General features: G+C 36.8%; 2 protein-coding genes across 8 annotated transcripts in view; both read left to right on the top strand.

Moving 5' to 3' along the window:
- Positions 1 to 15,689, top strand: part of EEA1 (early endosome antigen 1) — a 454,873-nt gene that overhangs the window by 311,166 nt on the left and 128,018 nt on the right. The window lies entirely within an intron of this gene.
- Positions 13,958 to 14,577, top strand: LOC105106265 (protein S100-A10-like). Its single transcript, XM_064491257.1, has one exon. The coding sequence runs from the start codon at positions 14,030 to 14,032 to the stop codon at positions 14,321 to 14,323; it is 294 nt and encodes a 97-aa protein (XP_064347327.1). The 5' UTR covers positions 13,958 to 14,029; the 3' UTR covers positions 14,324 to 14,577.

Raw genomic sequence — 15,689 nt, 5'->3', positions numbered from 1 at the left:
AAATACTTCAATAATATATTTCTAGAGCAACACAAGCTTAAATTATAGAGTATATCTAAACACCTAAGTTAATGCATAAAAGCACTTTGTTCCCACTTCTAACATAGCATTCTCCAGGTTATATTGGATATTTTTATTTAGGTGCCTGATGACTCAGTATGACATGAAATTCTTTGAAGTCAGGAACCAAGCAGAATCCCTTAACAGAACAGGTGCTCAATAATGTTAGTTGAGTGAAATCTTGCCATTTGCTGTCAGGGAGAAAAATCATGGATGGACCTTAAGGGTATTATGCTAAATGAAATAAGTCAAATGGAAAAAGACAAATATGATTTCACTTATATATGATTTCACTCATATATGGAATATTTTAAAAATTAAAGTAAAAAATAAATAAATGAACAAACCAAAACAACCAAACCAAATACATAGATATAGAGAACAGAGTAGTGATTATCAGGAGGAAAGGGTATGCGGGGAGGGCAAAGTGGGTAAAGGGGGGTCACTACAGGGTGATGGATGGAAACTAAACCTTTGGTGGTGAGCACACTGTAGTGTCTACAGAAGTCAAAATATAATATTCTACACTTAAAACTTACATAATGTTAGAAACTAATAACTAATAATAAGAATGTTGAATGAATTATTAAGTGAATGAAGAGTTAAAGACACAATTATGTCAGTTGCTTAAATGTAATTATCTGGACCAAGGTCAAAGCCATCATTGCTAATCCTTAGCCCCTGGTCCTCCTGCTGTCCAACCTTGCCTTTTTCTGGAACCCCTGACCTTCCCTCTTAATGCACTTGTTGGACTAGTCAGGGAAGTTAGGAGAGAGATGATCTCACTTTCTGTCCACACTTTTCATCTCAGCTTGGACAGTTTGGTACTACCCACAAGGACAATCAGAGGTCTTTGAAGTGACCTTGAGAATAGACCATGTTTTTTCTTTCATACGTATTCATGTATGTACGTGAGTTCTCACGTATATATGCATCAAATACCAGCAGGGGCTGTTGAGCTTTCCCTCTACCAGATCACCCCTAATTTTAAGGACACTGAGGAGACTCACACACAGAAAAGTAAATAGCACAAATAAAACATAAACACTGTGGCTGCTCTCAGAGCATTTTGATGGGCCTTTATTGTAAGAGGCATGCGAGGACTATAACTTGAATAAATCCAAAAAGTCTCATGTGCCATGAGGGACTGAGGGCTTTAAAAATTCTTAAAAAGACAATACCTAAAAGAATGGTCCACCTGTATTTGAAGCAGAAGATACAAGAAAAGGGATAAACCCACTGCCAAGAAAACATGATGCAGCATTAATAGATGGAGCAGAGAACATGGAAAAACTTCATTTTCACATTGCTTTGATTTTCAAAAACAGCCTTTCCCAAAGTGGGTGCCTCAGAATGCTAGTTCTTTAATGGATTTTTCAGAAAGAAGAGTTGCATGACCAGAGACATTTGAGAAACATTAGGAAAATACACACATTTCTTTACTGCAGGACTTTTAGGGTGCTTTAAGATGCTAGAGTGTTCTTTGAAACCCAAAGAGAGAGGTAGAGTCCTTACTGCTATTCAGATTTATGTAATAATTGACACTTTTAATTGGAGGCACCTCATGGGACTAGTGTCTGTGGAGCATGCTTTGGAAAACACTAAAAGCAAGGGGAATGGTCTCTAATAAAAACATGTAGAATAAATTGTGCAAAGACAAAGGAAACTACAGTTCTGAGGAAACTGGAGAGAGAAAAAGAATACTCAGCTATTTTCAAGGATTTCAAATCTTTCCACTCAGAAAGTACATTCCAACTACTAAAATCAGTTTTGAGAAGTAAAGGAAAATGTTAAAGTTTCCTTCAGATTGGAAATGAACAAGTAACATATCCAAAGAAAGGTTTTAAAAACTTGAGACCAAAATGTGATCACCATTTAGGGCTAAAATAGGTTTTCATTTCACTAAGATTCTTCTATTGCAAGTGACAGAAGACTCTGACTATTTTAAGGAAAAAGTGAATGCACTGGTGGGACTTTTACTGGAAAGAAAGATGAGAGACAAGAGACTCAGTCTTGATCTGTTACTGAACTCAGGTCCAGCTGCTCGCTGTTCAAAAACCAATACTTGTGGGGAAGGTATAGCTCAGTGGCAAAGTTCATGCTTAGCATGCACAAGGTCCTGGGTTCAATCCCCAGTACCAACATTAAAATAAATAAATAAACCTAATTATCTACCCCCTCCAAACAAAACAAAAATCAATACTTGAGAGAGGCAAATGTCAGTAGAAAGGGAAGTTGCTTTTAATCAGAATGCCAGCAATCTGGGGAGATGGTGGACTCAATGTCCCCAGAAAACCATGTCCCAAGATTCTGCTCAGCCATGAAAGATTTAACAGGAAAAGAGGGAGTAATCACAGTTAATCATTGAGATAGGGGTTTCAAGTCGTCACCATCCCCTACTGTAGGCTTGCTGACTTCTCCTGATCTTTTCTTTAGATGTTACCTTGTTCACAGTTGGTTCACACAGTTTGTTTGCAAGATTACTGAAGGGGAAGCTAGGGAGGAGATCTGGTCATTTGTTAATTATTTATTCTCCATTTCTACTTTTTTGATCTATGGAAAAAATCAACAGGTTAGGCAAGGTATTGTGTGATCAATATATTTGAAAGGTGTGCTAGGGTCAGAGATGAGTAAAGCATGGGATGCCTGGTTTAAGGTTAGTTACAAGATAAAACGGGCCTCCTACTGAGAGCTTCCCTTCAAAGAGCTCCTTCCTGCCAAAAGCTGCTTATGGAACCAGGGCAGGAACCATGGGAGCCATGGGCACCAGAGCTGGAAATACATGCTATCTTTCTCAGTTGCTGTTGCTGAAGTGAGTTCCTTCAGGCATTCTTCTTCTCTATCAATTACTCTACTACAGATTCTAAGTCCCAGGAGAGGGATTCAGGTTGGAACAGCTTGGTTTCTCATGTTAAGCTTCTTGGCCAAGGGAGAACTGGACACCAAGAATGCAAAATGGTTTGTAAATAGAATTTGTATCATTTTTTTTTAGATTCCACATATAAGTGATATCATATGATATCTGTCTTTCTCTGTCTGACTTACTTCACTTAATATGATAATCTCTAGGTCCATCCATGTTGCTGCAAATGGCATTATTTCATTCTTTTTTATGACTGAGTAATATTCCATTGTGTATATTTACTACATCTTCTTTTCTATTTACAAACCAAATACAGACTCACAGAAAACAAACTATGGTTACCAAAGGGGAAAGGGCAGAGGAGGGATAAATTAGCAGTTTGGGATTACCAGATACACATTACTATATATAAAATAGATAAACAGCAAGGACCAACTATATAGCACAGGTAACTATATTCAATTTCTTATAATAATATATAATGGAAAAGAATCAGAAAAATATATATGTATGTATATGTATAACCTAATTGCTTTGCTGCGCACCTGAAACCAACATTGTAAATCAACTACACTTCAGTGAAAAATAAAATTAAAAGAAAATAGGAAAAAAAAAAGAATGCACATATAGGGAGATATATTACCTAAAATAAACTGGGGGTTAGTAGAAAGGGAAAATGAATGGTGAGTGCCTGAAAATCAACAAATTCCCATTATGTGTTTCCTTAGAACCAGATATATCAAATTAATCTAATTGCCTGAGGTTGGTAAAACTCCGAAGTGGGGTAGAACTGTATTCATTATGTTTAATTCATCCATTTATTTGTAAATCTTCAGTACCCAGCAAGTAAACACAAGGCACCATGGTATACAAATCACATTAGCCTCCTGCTTAAAACCTTCAATGGTTTACAACTTAGAAAAAAATACAGACTCCCTAGTGGAGCCTCTAAGGCCCCCACTGTCTGCACCCCCAACTCTCCCAGCCCTCTCCCCTTGCCTGGTCTATTCCAGCCCCAGTGCCCCATGCTTCCCACACGCTATTGCATCTGGTGGGCACACTCTCCTCATTCAAGCCCGAATAAGTTGAGTAACTTTCAGTCATGGTGGGCCTCAAGTTAAGTGTTGCTACACCCCCTCACTCCGAATCTGTCTCTCCTGTTGTTCTGATCCCTGAAACCCTGGTTTCCTCCTTCATAACACAATTGCCCATCTCCTATTTTTCCTGTTGATTTAATGACTCGCTCCCTCAGAAGATGGCAAAAATCCAAGGACCACATCTATTTTGCTTAATTCTAAACATAACTTCTAGCACAGACCTTGACCATGGTTGGCACACAAGAAATACTGTTCAGTGAAGAGTCAGAAATGCGTATGATCTCTGTTTACATGGAGGCTGTGTTTTAGAGACAAGAAATTATGATAGTCACTATGGTAAGTGCAGTACAAGAGGGTTGTACATGATACCAAAGGAGTACCCTGAAGGGGGAAGGGTTACTTAGGTCATGAGACAGTTTCACAAGGTCTCCCTTGGTGTCCTTGTAGATTTCTCCTAGAAGGTGCATGAAGGTGGATGACACCCCAAGATGGAGATGCACAGAGGGAGGGAGAAGGGGGAGGGAAGTCTGAGGGGTGCACCCTTAGGTGAGTGCCCCAGGATCTGGGCTCTGACCAGATCTCTGCAGTGCTTATATCCAAGACTTGGATGAAGACAGAATAATTATGGAATCTCCACGTGACACAGAACTGAGAAGAATAACAAATGTGCTGTCTTATCCTGAAATTCTATTTCATCAAGTTTGCTTTAAACATGCATTCTCTGTTGCATTCCTTAATGGAACATTTGCTTCCTATTAATTGGTAGTGTCTTTGTGTTTAAATAAATTTGTAATTTAATTCAGATGACTTGGAAAATGGGGTTTCTAAAAGAACAAGTCAATGACTTGATATTCTGGAATGTTAAACATGTTACAAAGTTAATGCATGATGCCAGAGTTAAAAAACAAAAACATAAAAACCAATCACTTAACATTCCTTTTTCAAACTTATGTGCTGTCAGCCTTTCAATTATTACCATAACATGATTTTTATTAAACTCTTACTTTTCTTTGGTTCGCACAATTAGCCCTAAATTCAACATTTTAACCACGCCATGAAAAGACCATTAGTCAACTTATGCTTACTCAGTTGCTAAAATGAGGTAATAAAAACCAATTTCCCGGTCTGGTTACCCTCCTTCTTTCCCTCCCCCTTTCTTCCTCCCACTTTCCCTCTTTCACATCCTCCCTCCCTTCTTCCTTCCTTCCCTCTTCCACAAAGATTTATTAAGATCTAATGTGAGCCTGGAGCTCTGCTAGGGGCACACATTTGGAATATGTAATACTTGGATTCAGATATATTTAACCAGCTATGTCCAGAGTGAGTTTAACATGATTTGATTACCCCATTACAGTACACCTCCAGAAACATCTCATACATTTTAAAAGACCTAATTTTAGGCCAATTTGATGTAACAGAGTTGATCTCACCCTATATCCCCCCATATTCACATATTCATCCAAGGATATTGATCATGCAGTTCTTGGTTAGTCTATTGTTTACTCCCACTTTGGCAGAGAGCAAAATAAAAATGTACTCAGCTGACTCTTCAGTGAGTCAGTAAGCCTTCTCTTCATTTCCTAATTCTAATTCTAGCTAAGACTGGAATAAGCAATTCTCTACCCAGCAATTTAATAAAACACATTTGTTTAAAACATACACATAGACCTTAACACATCAATTAAGATGCTTATAGGTTGTATCACATATGACATGGAAATCACAGAAGTACATGTATGTATGTAAATGTATGATGCAGACTGGGAACATTTAACTAAGCTGGTAAATCACTGTGGACCTGCTTCCTGGTCTTCTACCATCTTTGGAAATGTTTTCCTTTTCTCATTTTGTTTGTGGTGGTGTTTAGTAGTTCACCCAGGGTTCTTGAGTAAGGACAGAGGACAAGAACATGTTAGTGTTGTGTGTGATGTTCACCCAAATCACAGTGATATATGAAAAAATATACTGGAGAGTATTATTTAAATTTGAGTTTCTCTAAATTATTCCTTTTAAAATAAACTAGGAGTCTACTCTAAACAGAAAAGAAGCAGGATGCTACAAAAATGAGAAATTCGTAACTGGAAAGGTGATAACTACCATGAATTACAAATAGAATAAACACAAAATTGTAAAAGAAGACATCTAAATCATTAAGAGTGGGAGAAGGAAGCAAGGAAAGCCACTGTGGAAAACAGTATGGAGATTCCTCAAAAGACTAGGAATAACTTACCATATGACCCAGGAATCCCGCTCCTTGGCATATATCCAGAAGGAACCCTACTTCAGGATGACACCTGCACCCCAATGTTCATAGCAGCACTATTTACAATAGCCAAGACATGGAAACAGCCTAAATGTCCATCAACAGGTGACTGGATAAAGAAGATGTGGTATATGTATACAATGGAATACTACCCAGCCATAAAAACCGACAACATAATGCCATTTGCAGCAACATGGATGCTCCTGGAGAATGTCATTCTAAGTGAAGTAAGCTGGAAGGAGAAAGAAAATTACCATATGAGATCGCTCATATGTGGAATCTTGAAAAAAAAAAAAGAACATAAATACAAAACAGAAACAGACTCATAGACATAGAATACAAACTTGTAGTTGCCAAGGGGGGGGTGGGGTGGGAAGGGACAGATTGGGATTTTAAAATGTAGAATAGATAAACAAGATTATACTGTATAGCACAGGGAAATATATATACAAGATCTTGTGGTAGCTCACAGAGAAAAAAAAATGTGACAATGAATATATGTATGTTCATGTATAACTGAAAAATTGTGCTCTACACTGGAATTTGACACTACATTGTAAAATGACTATTACTCAATAAAAAAATGTTAAAAAAAATAAAATAAAATAGGAAATTCCATATGTTAAATAGAACCACTTTATAAAGTTAGGTCAAGGGTATATCTTGTAGACTTGTATGGATGTAGATTGGAATTTTCCTGAACAAGATACAGCCTCAGAGGTGTAGACAATGGGTGAGAACCAACCCCTAAGAAGAGCCCTCAACATATGTGCACAGGTCTTACTATGAAATGGACATGCTAGTCCAGCGACTATCACTCCCACAGCCTTTAGCAGAGAAAGTCAAAGATTCATTTGGACAGATGCATCTCTAGGAAGATTTCCCAAGAGAAGAGAGCATGGCAGCATGTCTTCCCTGGTCTGAATGGGCTGTTCTTCCCCTAGAGCCAAGCGAAGGGAGGCAGTGAGAGAGCCCCTTAGAATTAGGAGTGCTTGCCAGAAAGGGACGTCAGACTTTCAGTGCCTGGCCAGAGGCTTTCCAGGCAGGAGGAATGTGTACACCTACTCTCTGCTACTATAGGAGTGCAAGACAGGCAAGTTTTTGGAAGAATCTGACAAGGATCCTTTGGAGTTTGAGGGACAAAGACAAAATCTGCAGGCTAGAGTTGGGCTGGAGCTGCTCCTAGAAGCTAGACAGGGACAGAGGGTTGCAAGTTCCACTTCCACCATTGACTGGGCAGGAATGCCCAATGGTTCCCGTGGACTGAAGGGACACAGTGGAGACTGTCTACCAAATGGAGTGAAAGGACAGGCCATGCCTGACAGCTGTAATAGAAGAGAAGGAGGAGAAGGGAGATTTGAAATGGATGAGAAATTGAAGTTTAATTTACACTGGACTGGAATTTTCCATCGCTGAAAGTGAGACTCTTCTCACAACTGAGACTGGCCTCAAAGGTCAGGGATCTGCCTAAAATATCACTGGGGACTGAGAAGGGAGATCTGCTTGTTTGACAGCAGCAGTGGGAGAAGACAAAGCAGTTTACTGATTATGATTACTGACTCAGCACATTTAATAAATCAGTTACACAATTTTTTAAAAAGTCAGCTATTACACCACCTATGGAGTGTTCTTGCCAAAATTTTTTTTTATTTGTTTTGAGTCTAATTTAATCAAATCTCTTGAACTAATGAACAGCTTCCAGGACAGACAGGAGCTGGAAGAACTTGTTAATGACACCCAGAGGGTACCATCAGCCAAATCCAGAAGGTTAGAAATTCCACAGGACAAAAGCCCCCGTTTTCTTCAACAACACATGGCATAGAGGAAGAGAGGGGAACTGTCATAAATTTTTTAAAAAAAACTTGAGAATATCTGACATGTAATGTATGCACTGTATTTGAATTTTTATTTGAATGTAAAAAGACATTTCTGAGACACTCAGGGAAAGTTGAACTTGGATTGGATATTAAATATGTTAAGGAATTATGAATTTTGGGGGCATGATAATGTAGTGGGTTTTTTTTTCTTTTAAGTTCTTATGCACTACAGAAACATACTGAAGTATTTATAGGTGAAGATTAGTTTTTAAATACTCTTGGATAAAATGATAAAAAATACACATAAATTTTTTTAAAGAATAAAAAGATAAAATATACTCCAGCTTAAAAGAAAATAAAGTGTAAATTTGGAGAGAAGATTGATGAGAAAAGAATGACGGAACGGGAATAATTGTTGAATTTAGGTGATAGGTACCATCAGGCTTTATTATACCATTCTTTCTAATTTTGTATGTGTGAAATTTTCTATAATAGAATGGTAAAAATTAAAAATAAAATTACAAGGCTGTTTAAATAGCAAGTATCTTTATTTTTATTTTTTAAGGTCTTGCTGTGGTATGGATAATGGTTAAGAGTTCAAGTGCTGAAATTCAACTTAGTTTTTTTGTTGTTGTTTTGTTTTTATTGAAATATAGTCAATTTACAATGTTTCATTAGTTTCTGGTGTAGAGCATAGTGATTCAATTATACATATAAATGTATATATACATTCCTTTTCATACTCTTTTTCATTATAGGCTATTATAAGGTATTGAATATAATTCCCTGTGCTATGCAGTAGGACCTTATTATTTACCTATTTTATATATAATAGTTAGAATCTGCAAATCCCAAACTCCCAATTTATCCCTCCCTACCCCCTTTCCCCCTGGTAACCATAAGTTTATTTTCTATGTCTGTAAGTCTGTTTCTATTTTGTAAATAAGTTCATCTGTGTCATTTTTAAAGATTCCACATATAAGTGATATCATATGGTATTTTTCTTTCTCTTTCTGGCTTAATTCACTTAGTATGACAGTTGCCAGGTCCATCCATGTAAGCATTATTTCATTCTTTTTATGGCTGAGTAGTATTCCATCATATACATTATATGTATATAGATATATCACAACTTCTTTATCCAATCATCTGTTGATGAACATTTAGGTTGCTTCCATGTCTTGGTTATTGTAAATACTGCTTCTATGAATATTGGGGTGCAGGTATCTTTTCAAATTAGTTTCCTCAAGATACATGCCCAGGAGTGGGATTGTTGGATCATATGGTAATTCTATTTTTAGTTTTTTAAGGAATTTCCATATCAATTTAGTTTTGAATACTGGCTACAACTATTATCAGTTCTGTGACCTTTGGAAAGTCACTTAACATAAGCCCCATTTCCCCCAACTGCAAGATGAGAATAATAACAATGCCTTATTGTTGCTACAAGGATTTAGTGGGATAATATTTGTAAAATTTAACAAAGCACAGAGTTGTCCCAACTATTAGAGTAATCAGTAATCTCTGCAAATAAGTACAAAGTAAGCCCAAGTATTAGCCTACTCAAGTTTAATTTATACTTCTCTCTCTGTTTCCATTTTGAGGTACTATTTTTGATGCTATAGTTGCCTTCTTATCTTAAGTCTGAAAACTCTAATGCAGAAGTGAAAATTTGCTTAGAAAGAAATCCTCAGAGGTGGGGAACAGGTTTTTTTTGTCTCCTCACCTTGGAATGCTCCCAAAGTTGACTTTTGAGCTGTTAAATTTCTATAATTGCTAGTAGCACAAACCAATTCTGACCAACTTAAGGGGGAAAAAAAGGTTATCTTACAGAACCCGAGGAAAATCTAGACCTGCAAAGGCAAACTAAGTGTAAGCTCAGGAACCAGAAAAACTCTAATGATCTAAGCATGAAGCCATATGTTTACTTTCTTCAGGTCACCAAAATCAGGGTGAATGAACTTCAAGTATTTGAAGTTTCTGTATCAATTTGCTATCACTTTGCTTAAGATTCCGGTTTCAGAGAGTATCTGGCTCAGTTTGGGTCACATGCCCGTCACTTGGTTGGAAGAGGGTGGGGAATTGGGAACCTTTAATGACAATCCTACCAAGACTATATCCTAAGATTGTTATCTCTAACAATAGTTCCTATCTAGGGAACTAGTTGTACCTTAACATTCATTCTTCCCTTCTTTCATGGCGAGAGGGTTTTACCTGGCCAAATACCTGCTCAGATAAAGGCTACACTTCCAAGCCTCTCTAGAAGTTCTGTGTGGCCATGTGACTAATTGATGGTCATGCGCTGTAAGCAGAAGTGATATGTGAAACATCCAGATTCTGCCCTTGATAGAATTGGATGTGTTCGTCAAGTCTCCTTAACCCAGTCCCCCGACTGAAAGAAGGCTACAACTGGAACAGCTATCTTGGACCAACAATAGAAGTAGGACGGTGCAGTTTAGCAAATAAAAATACAAGACATTGAATTACATTTGAATTTCAGATAAACAAGGAATATTTTTCTAAAAAACAAAGTATATTCCAGGCAATATTTGAACATAGAGAGGTTCAACATATATTGTTAAGTGAGAATAGAACAGGGGACTAAATAGTATGTATACATTGGTTGATGACCTGTATGCTAGTGTGTGTTTAAAAAAAAATCTAGTTATGTTTAAACATGACCATTATCTCTATGATAAGAACAGTGATTTAGAGAGAAAGGAGAGGAGAGCCAGATATGGTGGTGGCCTAGACCAAGTGGTAGCATTAAGAATGGAAAACAGTAGACAACTGATGATACATACTGACTACCAATACACGTGTTTTGAAGACATACTAAATTGCTATCAGTGGTTTTCACAGGGTGGGCAAAGTGTAAATATATGGAGGACTTTCACATTCTAACTCATATATTCCTGCAGTGTTTTTAATAGGAAAATTGATATTTTTTACTTCCTAGAAATAAGAAAAATTTTGTATGTTTAAAAGTGCCATGAGAAGCAATAAATGCAAACTTGGGAAAATTGTTTGCAAAATATATGCTACACGAAGTGTTGATATTCCTAATATATGAAGTGCTCTTACAAGTTCAAAAGACAGAGATGAACATACAGGTAGAAAATGGGCAGCAGAAATGAAAAGTCATAAAAGGAACACCTATTTCCAATAAGCTGAAAACATTCTACCTCCTTAATCAGAAGAGAAATACTATGACAACTAGATAGTATGTTCCTCCTAAATTGGCAATTTTTAAAAAGGAACAATCTTAATTTTGGCTCTGCAAGTTCCTTGAGTAAGATTGTTGTCAGAGAGTGGGATTTGGGAGTTTAGTTTGTCTTCAACGAAACAGCTTTCAGTGATGACAAATCCAAACATCATCCTTGAAGTAGGTCACACACTGCAAATGGGAAGACAGTGGGCAAGGAATTATGAGATCACAGTGTCAAATGGGCTATTGGTGTGTTTAACACAAATAACAATAATAACCATTTGTTACTGGGTATTTAAAATGTGCCAGGCCAATGCTGACTGCTTACAAAATGCTGTTGAGGGAGGTGCTGCTGTTCTCCACATCATACCAGGAGGAAAACCAAGTCTTAGAAAGGTTAAGTAACCTGTTAGCCCTTCTGCATTTACATAAATACCTCATTATTATTTTTTTTTTCATTTTAATCAAGGCAACCATTTGTTGATACTTGTGAACCCTGCCTATATAAGCCCAGAACACAGCTCTAAACAATCTGGCTTGCTAGGTTTAAAAAAACTAATTTCTAAGATACTTATAATTAGGTGAATTTCTCTGGTCAGGCTTACTGTCATTAATCAGAGGCTCAATGCTTTGTTTTTAGGTTATTGAGGTTCTTTATGTCTCCTTCACTTTTTTTAAAAAATTGAAGTATAGTTGATTTACAGTGTTGTGTTAGTTTCTGGTGTACATCATAGTGATTTAGTTATATAAATAGTTATATACACACACACATATTCTTTTTCATTATTGGTTATTACAAGATATTGAATATAGTTCCCTGTGCTATACAGTAGGACCTTGCTGTTTATCTATTTATATATAGAAGAGAAACAATTCATTCTTAACTACTGTGCTATATACTTCATTCAGGAATACAATATGCGTTAATTAATTAAACGTCAAGTATTAGACACTAAATTAGGAACTGTGGGTACAGTGGTGAACAAAGTCTTTATTAGTCTTTAGCTGATAGTCCAGAGGGAGATGGAGATAAGTAAGTAGGCAATTATGATATACAGCCATATGTTGTCTACAAGAGACACACCTATAATGAGCAGGGTACTGGAGCTGCCTCATAGTGGTTCTTATCAGCCTGCAGAAGCTGACTATTATAGCAGCTTCATTCATAATAGTCCCAAAACTACCTAATGTCCATCAACTTATAAATGTATCCATAAGTGAATGTGACCTATCCATACAGCAGAATATTATTCAGTAATAAAAAAGAAATGAAGTATTGATACATGCTACAATATATATGGACCTTGAAAATATGTGCTAAGTGAAAGAAGACAGTCACAAAAAAACATATTGTATGATTCCATTTATACAACATGTTCAGAAGAGGCAAATCTATAAAGATAGAAAATAAATTAGTGGTTACCAATTAGGACTGGGGCAGAGGGATGGTTGAAGTTAGTGGTTGCTAATGAGTCTTTCTGGGATGATGAAAATGTTTTAAATTGTTTGTGGTGGTGGTGGTGGTTGCCCAAGTATATGAATATATTAAAACCATTGTGTTACATATTTAAATGAGTGAATTTTATGGTATGTGAGTTATATCTCAATAAAGTTATTTAAAAAGCAAGTTGTGAACATCTCCTCCCAACTTTGCATTCAACCATTTTGGTGGGAGTAGGGTTGCCAGATTCAGCAACTGAAAATACAGACAACCAGTTAAATTTGAATTTCAGATAAACAGCAAATATTTTTTATATGTAAGTGTGTTCCATGCAATATTAACTACTTATATTAAAAAATGAGTCATTGTTTATCTGCAATTCAGATTTAACTAGGCATTCTGTGTTTTCTCTGACAATCCCAGGTGGGAGTATTGACACCATAGAAATCAGTACATTCTGCAAATCAGACGCTACTTCTCCTGCCCAGAGAGCTGGTTGTTAAGCATTTGTCAGCACATCACTGCCTAAACTATTAAAAAAAAAAAAAGGAGACTAAAAGTCAAAGGATGTAAAAAAAGACATGCTAATAAGCAAACACTAACCAAACTAAAAGTGGTATGACTATATTCATATTAGACAAAATAGACTTTAAAACAAAAAATATTACTGTAATAAGGGTAAAAACATTGATAGAAGATTTACTTCATCAATATTTGATAATTCCAAAGTTGTATGGGACTCATAACACAGCTTTAAAATACATATAGTAAAAGTTGCCAAAACTACAAGAAGAATCAACAAATCTACCACCACAGTGGGAGATTTTGATATATCATATCAGTAATTAATAGACCAGTCATAAAAGGTATCAGTAGAAATATAGAAGACTTAAAAAATACAATGATAAGCTTCATCTACTGGACACATATAGACCCCTATCCCTGACAACTGGATGACATACATTTCTGTCAAGTGCCCACAAAGCATTTATATGAAAACTTTTCAGGTATGTGGCCAAAAAGCAAGTTTAAGTTTTTTAAGAACTGGTGTACACAGACTGTATTCTTTAAACACAATGCAATTGAATTAGAAATGCATTTTAAAAGATTTTTAAAGTAGTGTATATTTGAGAAATTTAAAACATACTTCTTAGAAAGGAAAATGCATTGTTCTCCATGTTTATAATAGAAAGAAAAGTATACCTGACTGGCCGCGCGTCCCCGCCAGCCCGGAGTCCCCCGCCGCGCCTCCTTCCTAGGCTTCAGCAGACCTCACCAAAATGCCGTCTCAAATGGAACACGCCATGGAAACCATGATGTTCACATTTCACAAATTTGCTGGGGATAAAGGCTACTTAACAAAGGAGGACCTGAGAGTACTCATGGAAAAGGAGTTCCCTGGATTTTTGGAAAATCAAAAAGACCCTCTGGCCATGGACAAAATAATGAAGGACCTGGACCAGTGCCGAGACGGCAAAGTGGGCTTCCAGAGCTGCTTTTCGCTAATCGCCGGGCTCACCATTGCGTGCAATGACTATTTTGTGGTGCACGTGAAGCAGAAGGGAAAGAAGTAGGCAGCACTGAGCAGTTGCTCCTGCCGTGATAAGAAGTCTCCCAAAGGGTCGCTTAAGGAATCTGCCCCACAGCTTCCCTCTGTATAAGGATTTCCTGAGCAGACTGGGACCCTTAGAAAATGTACAAATAAAACCCAACTCCCCTTGGAGAAGCAGAGAAAGAAAAGTCAGTTAAAGCCAGATAAGCTTTTGATTTTTATATTGCTTGCATCCTCTTGCCCTCAATAAACAAAATCCTTTTTTAGTTCTGAAAAGAAAGAAAGAAAAGTATACCTGAGCATTAATACCCTGAGCTTCACAGGGGGAGGGTGTAGCTCAGTGGTAAAGCACATGCCCAGCAAGCACAAGGTCCTGGGTTCAATCCCCAGTACCTCCAAGAAAAATAAGTAAGTAAATAAAAATCCAATATTTCTCCCCCAAAATGAAAATAATAATAATAAAAAGCTAATCTTCAAACCTAAGCAATTAGAAGAGAAAACAAACAAAAGAACTAAAGCAAAAATGGAAATAATAGTGATAAAGAAAAGTTAAAAGGCAAGAACACACAAATGAGCAAATTTAGGAAAAATGTTTTAAATTGTAAAAACTTGAATCAGTATTTTAAAATCTTCTCATGAATGCAAAGAAAATCCACCAGACCCAAGATAACTTTATAGGTGAGTTCTAACACACTTTCAAGGAATAAAAAATGGAGGTAGGGGAGAAGAAACACTCTTGGACTCATTTTCTGAAGTTGGATGTACAAAATTAATAAACAGAAACCTCAGTTACACGGAGTAAGCAGGCCAGAAGGGGGAGCTCCCGCGCTCTGCGATGATAGCAGAGCTCAACAGGAGGAAGAAAGACTTCTTTCCTTCTAAGGACTCAGCTAATGAAAAGCCATGGACTCTGTTTACTACGGCCCTCTCAACTTCCTTTTCCTGTCTATAAGAGCATTCTCCTTCTCTTGCTGTGCCAGGACTTGCAAGTAGTAAGCCATGGCTGCAGACCTCGAATTGCAGTTCTCTGCTGATCATGAATAAATCCATCTTTGCTACAGAAATATCAAGCAGTCTGCTTATTTCAGGTCAACAGGTATAATGTGATATTAAAACCAAACAGGTTTAGTGTAAAAAATGCAATTTATAGGTCCTCTCAGTTTTTTTTAAATTGAAGTATAGTTGATTTATAATATTGTGTTAAGTTTCTGTGGTACAGCATAGAGATTCAGCTATACATATACATATATATTCTTTTTTTCGTAATAGTTATTACAAGTTATTGAATATAGTTCACAGTGCTATACAGTAGGACTTTGTTGTCTATTTTGTATACAGTAGTTTGTGTCTGCTAATCCTAAACTACTAATTTAAACCCCACTCTGCCC

The sequence above is a fragment of the Camelus dromedarius genome, chromosome 11 (genome assembly GCF_036321535.1).
Source record: "Camelus dromedarius isolate mCamDro1 chromosome 11, mCamDro1.pat, whole genome shotgun sequence".
In the NCBI taxonomy this organism is placed as follows: domain Eukaryota; kingdom Metazoa; phylum Chordata; class Mammalia; order Artiodactyla; family Camelidae; genus Camelus; species Camelus dromedarius.
The sequence above is the reverse complement of the archived record's forward strand: the minus strand, read 5'-3'. Positions and strand labels throughout refer to the sequence as shown.